The 8,682-nt window shown below is 39.7% G+C and overlaps 1 protein-coding gene across 2 annotated transcripts in view; it reads right to left on the bottom strand.

Moving 5' to 3' along the window:
- Nucleotides 1-793: 793 nt before the first annotated feature.
- snapc1b (small nuclear RNA activating complex, polypeptide 1b) overlaps nucleotides 794-8,682 on the bottom strand; it is a 39,442-nt gene continuing 31,553 nt past the window's right edge. For both annotated transcript variants that reach the window (XM_072271495.1, XM_072271485.1), the window contains exon 10: nucleotides 794-1,077. In XM_072271495.1, the coding sequence (XP_072127596.1) occupies nucleotides 1,049-1,077 (29 nt within the window). In that variant the 3' untranslated portion in view covers nucleotides 794-1,048. The remainder of the gene's footprint in view (nucleotides 1,078-8,682) is intronic.

Genomic DNA, 8,682 nt, shown 5'->3' with positions numbered 1-8,682 from the left:
CTGCAAGTGGGACGTGAAGGCGCTGGAAATCAACGAGTCTTGGGAGGAAATTGCAGCCAACCGCATCAAATGCAGGAGCACCCTGAAACAATACCTTAAGTCAGGCATAAAAAACTTCCTTAAAACCAGCAGAAGAAAACAGATCCATCAAGAGGAACGCTGCATCTCCAGCAGAGCAGAGACCACTTATAAATAAGACCTTTGCAACAGATTGCCACTCTCGCGTTGGTCTTGTCAGCTACAGACAGCACTGCACCAACAACATACGTTTGTAGATAGCTAGGACGCAATATCCATGGTTGACCTCGACCAACAGAGGGCGTACTGCAAAAGTGTTTGGAGACAACCGAAGTCACAAATGATCAATAGTAATCACTAAATTAAGTTTAAAAGATTACTGTAAAGCTGAGAAAAAATTCCTTTAATTCACATTTAGGACTTAGTCTATATTAAAATTTTTGAGAGATGTTTAATAAGAACAGACTTCATTCAGTTCCTAGTAAGGGCAAGGATAAAAGATAAATTTTTTTCTCCACCAATTGTTCCATCCAACCAAGTTTAATTTAGGCATCACATTGGTTCAACTGACAGTACTCTTCTGTGTCCATCAGTTGTTGGGACACAGTACAGAAAGTTTTACTCTGAAGAACAAGTGATAATTGCATTAAGGTGGGGAAAGAGGCAGGGTGCACAATTTTCCCTAAACCTACCTTCTTTAACCACTGGAGAGAACTGTATGAATTTCACATTACAAGACTTGAAGACAAATCTAGGATCTCTTACAATTCAGTACTTGGATGTAATTCAAAACTTTGCTTTAATAACATTAAAAAAAAGATATTTATCCATTTTCAACAGAGAAAATATAAAACTTTAATGTGCAACATAGATCCAAACCACCAGCATTGTAATGTTGTGATGTGATTGCTACTTTGATCTGCTTAGTTCCAAAGATAGCTTTACTTCTGACCACCCCACTGGAGTTGCTGAAGGGATTATTGTTTGACCCCGATCATTCTACATGTACTATTCAAAATTGTCTTCATTGTCATCGTCTTCTCTTGGATTGTGGAGATTCTAGAAACAAGCAAAATTTTAGTATTAGTCACTTGCAATCCAAAACAGGATAAATTACCCCAACTTAAATACAGAAACAACATCTATTAAGTGGGAGATGTTTAAAAGTAAGATAGTAAGAGGCAAGAGTCAGCTTGCTTCTATAAGGGTAAGAAGAAAGACTCGCGAAGATTGAAGGTTTGATCAGGTATAAGGAAGCATATGACGGGTATAGAAATTGGTATGGAATGAAACTTTAAAAAGTTTATAGGTAAACAAAAAAAATTAGGAGGAAAAAAGGGGTCATAAAAAATGACCTTGATAAGTAGGGTTAAGGAAAATCCTAAAACATTCATAACTATATTAGACACAGGAAGGTAGCTAAGGAAAGAGCAGGTTTCATCAGGAAGCAAAAAAGTATTTGATGGGTGGAGTGAGGGGATATGAGTGAAGTCTTAAATTAGTACCTCTCATTGGAATTCACCAGAAGGATGTGGAGGCCATAGAGTTAAGGGAAATGGTATGCTGGCTTATAATTTGTATCAAGGAGGAAAAGTATTCAAAATATTGGTAAAAAGGTGGTGGATAAATCTGCAAGGTCTTATGGAATCAAAACAGGAGATTGCTGGGACTCTGAAGGTGGTTTCTGCATTTTCATTAGTCATAAGTGAGGCACCGCAGATGTGGACTTCGCAAATGTTGTGTCCTTGTTCATAAACAGCAGTTACTGCATATATTCAGTTTCTTGTTGCTCTGTAAATGAGTCCATTAGAATTCAGGGCAGGGTCAGTAAATTCCCTTAGCACTGGAGAACTACTGATTTTTGCCTCAGTGAACAAATAGATCAGAGTCATACAAATCAGAAACGGGCCCTGAGGTCCAAATACCAATGTATACTATTCCTCTTTATTAGGACTTAGCCCATAGTCATTTGTACCTTGGAAATTCAAGTGTTCATCGAGATTCCACTTAAACGTTGAGAGAGTAACTGCCTCCATCACATTTTCAGGCAAGGTGAGTCAAATTTTTCCTCAGATCCACTCTTATTCTTCACTGTATACCCATTAGTTTTAGCTATCTCCATTGTTGGAAAAAAAATATTTACCCTATGTTTCCCTTTCATAATTTTGTATACATCTGTTAGCTTACCCCTCAGCTTAAGCAAAGAATAAACTGCCAGAGAACTCAGTAGGGCAGAGATTCACGTACCCCTCCTCCAATCAGGCCTAGTGAATAATTCAGTGCTCATGATGTGGCCTACTCTTCATCAGTGAGACCAAGCAACAGAGTAGGCAACCGTCTTGCAGGTCACCTGTGCTCCATCCGCAGCAGGCATCTTGAGCTTCCAGTTGCACATCATTTCAACTCACCTTCCCATTCCTGCAATGAACTGTCCCTCCTTGGCCTTCCCGACTGCTATAGTAAGGCCAATCATAAACTAGAAGACCAACATCTTGTATTCCATTATCCCCTCCAATCCTTCTCCCACCACCCCACTCCCAACATGGCTTCATCTCCCCCACACCCCTCAATCTGATTCAACTTAACACCTAACTCAACTTAACAGCTCCTGTCCCACAACTCCGGTTTTCTGCCACATTCCAAAGACACACGAAGGTTAGTGAACTGTGGGCATGCTACAGTACTGTGCAAAATTCTGAGACATGTAAAATAACCCTGTAAAGTGAGGATGTTTAAAAAAAAAAAATAATGAAATGAGAAGTCTCTAAATATATATAAAAAAAATTACAATTTAAAAAAACTAAATGAAATAATATTTGGTGCGACCACCCCTTGCCTTTAAAACTGTGTCAATTCCCTACGGCACACTCTCATTCAGTTTTATAAGAAAATGAACTGATAGGTTGGTCCAAACATTTGTAGAACTTTCGACAATTCTTTTGCAGAACTTGGCTGTTTCGCTTGCTTCTGTCTCTCCAGGTAATCCCTGATAGCCTCAATGATGCTGATATCAGGGCTCTGAGGAGGGCGTACCATCCGTTGCAAAACTCCTTGTTCTTATGTCGCTGAAGGTAGTTCTTCATAACCTTGGTCATGTGCTTGCAGTCATCATCCTGTTGCAGAATGAAGTTGGGACTGATTGGACACACTCCAGTATTGCGCGATCGATGAGAATCTGCTTATACTTCTCACACTGATGATTCCATTAATTCTGCGCAGATCGCCAATTCAATTCACAGAAATATAGCCTCAAACCTGCAGGGAACCCCCATCGTGCTTCACTGTTGACTACACACTCATGCATGTAGCACACTCTTCTACAAACTGCCTCCTGTTTGAGCCAAAATTTCAAATTTTGACTTGTCAGTCCAGAGTACTTTCTGCCATTGCTCAGCACCCCAGTCCTTGTACTTTTGTGCATATGTGAGTCTCCTGGCTTTGTTTCCATTTCAGACGATTGGCTTTTTGGCAGAAACTTTTAAATGAAGACCACTTCCGACAAGACTTCTCCAGACTGTAGAGGGGTATACTTGGGTTTCAATGGTTTCTGTGAGTTCAGAGCTGATAGCAGTGTTGGACTTCTTTCGATTTAGAAGGGAAGTCAGTTTGATGTCTCTCTCTTCTGCAGCACTCAGATTTCATGGCCGACTACTGTGTTTCCGGTCCTCAAACTTGCCCATTTCTTTGTGCTTCAGAAGAGCTTGGACAGCACATTTTGAAACTCTGCCGCAACATTTCTGCTTGGGAGAGACTTTGCTGATGCAGGATGATCACCTTGTGTCTTGTTGCTTTGCTCATTCTTGCCATGATGTAAGAATTGATGATTTGAAATCACACCTGCCACACCTTTTAGTTTGGTTCACATTTGACCAGTTTGATTCCTTCTACACCCATTTCTGTTTCAGTTAATCAGTTCAGTTCATTCACTCATTATGTCACTGATCATTAGTACCTGTTTGTCATCATTGTTTAATCATGCACTGGGCTATATACCTACAAATTAATCAAATTTTTGTTTGGAGAGTGGTCTATTACTTAAAATGTTATTTTCTTTAGTGAAATACAAACATCTCTCTATAACATTTAATTTTTTAGAAAATAAATGCTTGGAAACCTAAAATTTGCTCTTTTCTACTGACACACTAATGCAGAAGACAAAAAATAAATATTCAAAGCAAAATTTATATATACCGAAGACTTTTGCACAGTACTGTATGTTGTTGGTGCCAGAAACATGGTGACATTTGCAGGCTGCCAGCAGAATGCTTGCTGATTTGATTTGACACAAGTAACACATTCACTGTATGTTTCAGAGTAAATGTAACAAATAAAGCTAATCTTTAACTTTAAGTCCTCTATAATTTTAAAAACTGTCCAGCTTTCTTCTTGCCAAACAGCCAAGACCTAATGCAGGATCTCAACTTGGAACATTAACATATCCCTTTTGCCAACATGTTAAGTTCTTCTCTTTTGCCATGTTCTTCCAGTTTATTTACTTTTGTTCCAGATTCCAACATCTGCAGTCTTGTGTGTCCCCGATGCCCAGCTTCCTTCACCCCAAGGGAAACAAACCCAGTCTAACCAGTCTCTCTTCCTAATGAACCACTTCTTTTCAAGCAACATCCTGGTGAATCTCCTGTATACTCTTTACAAGGCATTCAGGTTTTTCCTTTAGTGCGGCAACCAGAACTATACACAATAACTCAGTTTCATAAAGTTATAATATGACTTCCATGTTATATGCTATGCCTAAGCTAATGAAATCCTGAAATCCCGTATGACGTCCACTAGTCATTCCATTCCTCAGTGTTCCCTCAGGACGCTTCAATTCGTGGTGATGTACCTTTATTAGACTTCCCAAAACAATACACTATGCACATTATTTGAATTAAATTTCATCTGCCCTAACTCAACCTACCAGCCCATCAATATTTTACAATGTCACATGCCCTTTGCACACCATCCCCTTAAATTGCCCATTAAATTCTTGACCTTCGTGGTCACAAAGGGTCCCACCACTTTACCTGAAGCTGTGACCCCAGGATAATAGAAAATTTTAAAGCTAGAAAACTAACATTCAGAAAAGGGTGGGAAAGAACAGTAAAATAAAACGTTAATACAAAACAAATACTAGAGGCACAAGAGATTACAAAAACAATAAAATAGAGCAAATACTGCTTCTCCCCCTTGCCCTCACATCCCAATCAATATTTAAAATATTTATTAGAGTCTGAAATTATCAGTGACATATTGGCCTGCTACTCCTGGTTTCCTAGGTAACCATGCCATCTTCTTTCACGGCATTGTATCAGATGATACAGAGCTGATGAAATCTCCAATGTTCATGACTGTACACAACTCAAACTAACCAATTCTATAAAGTGAGAATGGATTTCACAATTACCTAGTAATTATAAATAAAATTTAAAGTATTCCTTTGTATTAAGGAAGCATCAAAATTTCTCACCTCATCTTAGGCATGAAGAGGGTAATGACTGCCCAACACTCAAACAATTCAGGAACACCTGTCCAACAATGATCCCTGGCATATGTGGCTAGGCATCAAGGGCATTACTGACTAAGCAAGGAAAAACAGCGCCGATTCTACCAGTGACACCTCCTTCCCTGATGCTTTATGTAATTTTTAAGCACACTTCAAGGCATGCAATACAGGTGACCAGGCACTGTCTCTAACACCAGCAGACATGAGAAGGACTCAACAGAGAATCGACCTCTGTAAGGTAGCCCGGCCAGACAACCTTCCAGGTCAAGTGCTCAGGAAGTATGCACACCAGCTCACTGACATCTTCAACACTTCACTCATCCAGGTGGCTATCACCACACACTTCAATCAGCCACCATCATCCCTGTACCAAAGAACCCTACACCTTCAGAAGTAATCGACTATTGCCCAGTGACACTGACATCAAACATCATGAAGTGCTTTGAACGACTGATAATGGCATATATGAAAAAATCCATTCCTGCTACACTGGCCACTCACCAATATGCTCACTCACAAAACCGCTCTACTACAGATGCACCTGGCCCTGACACGCCTAGGAAGCAAGGACACATATCGGAATGCCACACTATTGTCCCATAGACCTTGGTGAAGAAACTCCTACTTTCGGTCTAAGTACACCACTGTAACCATCAGACCTCATAGTCAGGATGCACAATCACCACTCCCTCCCCATCATCCTCAACACATGTTCTCCCCCCCACCCCCCAACCACGCTGTGTGCTGAGCCCATTGCAGTACATTCTGCTCACTCATGACTATACAGCCAAATACCCAAGTAATCACAACGCTAAGTTCACGATGACACGACAGTGGTGGAGATCATCATCAACCAATAATAAGTCGGCCAACAAGAGCTCAAGGCCTGGTGCCAGGCGAATAGCCTCTTCCTCAATGTCCACAAGACTATGGGGATAGTTATAAAAATGATTCCAGGGTTGAATGGCTTGTCATATGAAGAACTTTTGATGGCTCTGGGCCTGTATTCACTAGAATTCAGAAGAATAAGAGGTGACCTTACTGAAACCTATCAAATAGTGAAAGACTTTGACAGAGTGGATGTGAAGAAGATATTTCCTATCGTGGGAGAGTCTAAGACCAGAGGACACGGCCTCAAAATAGAGGGGTGTCCATTTAGAACGAAGATGAGGAATATCTTTAGCCAGAGGGTAGTGAATCTGTGGAACTCTTTGCCACAGGCAGCTATGGAGGCCGTCTTTATGGATATTTAAGGTAGAGGTTGATAGATTCTTTATTGGGGCATGAAGGGATACAGGGAGAAGGCAGGAGATTGGGGCTGAGAGGAAAATTGATCAGCCACGATGAAATGGCTGAGCACACTCAATGGGCCAAATGGCCTAATCATGTCCTGATATCTTATGGTCTTATCAACTTCAGGAGAACTCACACCACTCATGCCCCTCTTTACATCAGCGTCACAGCAGTGGAAACCACAAGCAATTTCTAACTCCTGAGAGTATACATCTCACACAGCCTCTTATGATCCCAGAACACATTCTACACAATCAGGAAAGCTCACCAACACCAGTGCTTTCTGAGTAGGCTAAACAGAGCTGGACCATGCACATCTATACTGATGACATTCTACAGATGCACAGTAGACAGCATCCTACCATGCTGCATCACTGTATGGTACAGAACCCGCACTGTGGCGGACAGGATGGCTTTACAATGGGTAGTCAAGACTTCCCAACACAACACTGGCACTAGCCTACTCTCCATCTAGGATGTATATACAGAAAGGTGCCAGAAAAGGGCTAGTAACATTAGGAAGGAACCCACCCCCTCTGCCCAAGGTCCCGCTCCCATCAGCGAGCCTACATAACATCTGCACCAGGACCATCAAGTTCAAAAACAGTTACTGTCCTCAAGCAATAAAGCTGATCAACACCTCCACCCCTTCACACCCCACCACCACTACTACCTTATCATTTCCTGTCATTCATTTATGTACAGGCAGGTCTGTGCCTAGCGTCATTTTATGGACTTATAATCAATCTTTGTAAATAAGCTTGGTATTTATATTTATTGTGTTTTTTTTATTATTGTGTTCTTTATCTTATTGTGTTTTTTTGTGCTGCATCAGATCTGCAGTAGCAATTATTTTGTTCTCCGATACACTGGTGTACTGGAAATGACATTAATCAATCTTGAATCCTGAAGTATTGAACTCAGTTTGAGCATCATACTGAGCTTGATATCTGAGTACATTTTTCATCACTATAAAATGTCATTTACCACCAAATAATTAAGGGGAAGAAATTAATAGGAGTGACATTACGCTTTCTTTTTAAAGTAAGAGTAATGTTTGTAGATGAAACATTCAGTGTCCTAAGTTATAAAATGGATTTTTAACCAGAAAAGATGGAGAATAGAGTCAAGTGATCGACTTCGCAAAGTACTAGCAACCATAATGGGAATGAATGATTCTCAATAGGATTGTATTAGAATGAAAAATATGAAAAATTGAAGTATTTTGATCTTACTCAATATTGTATCTTATTGCACATAATTTTAAAATCTTTTGGTCAAGGCAAATACACAGCACTTCAACAAACCATTGTTAATGTACAAATTTTCAAGATAAACAAATTCCCATGAAGTTGACATTTAAACAATTGGCATGAAGAACCTAATAGCAAAAAATATCATTAAAATTTTGAACAATTAGTGATTTCATTTAAGATACAACTGTCAAAACACCACAGCAAAGATGAATGAGATATTAAAACGATTGAAAAATTTCAGTATTTAGTGTGTCTGTCAAGGAAATCCAAAGTGAAAAAATTAAACTAAAAACATACACAAGAGGCTTTTATTTGCCCAATATAAAAAACATGTTATGGACATGGCTTAAAGGACTTACAAATTTGAGAGCTGTCCAACAAAACTTCCTTGAACATTTAGACGCTCTAGGATGCCTGTTTGCTTTGAACCACTCCAGACATCACCTTAGAGTTGTGAAAGCCCCAACTCATAGGATCACGTCAATTCTAGAATTTGTATAGTGTACTTCTGCACTGCCCACTGTACCCACCACCATCTTCAAATAGAGAAAAGCTGCATACGTAACAACTTTTGCAAATATTAACTTTAAATTTCTATGTCACTACTGAATA

Source organism: Mobula birostris, chromosome 1 (assembly GCF_030028105.1).
Source record: "Mobula birostris isolate sMobBir1 chromosome 1, sMobBir1.hap1, whole genome shotgun sequence".
Lineage (NCBI taxonomy): Eukaryota > Metazoa > Chordata > Chondrichthyes > Myliobatiformes > Myliobatidae > Mobula > Mobula birostris.
This window is presented reverse-complemented; position numbering and strand designations above follow the sequence as displayed.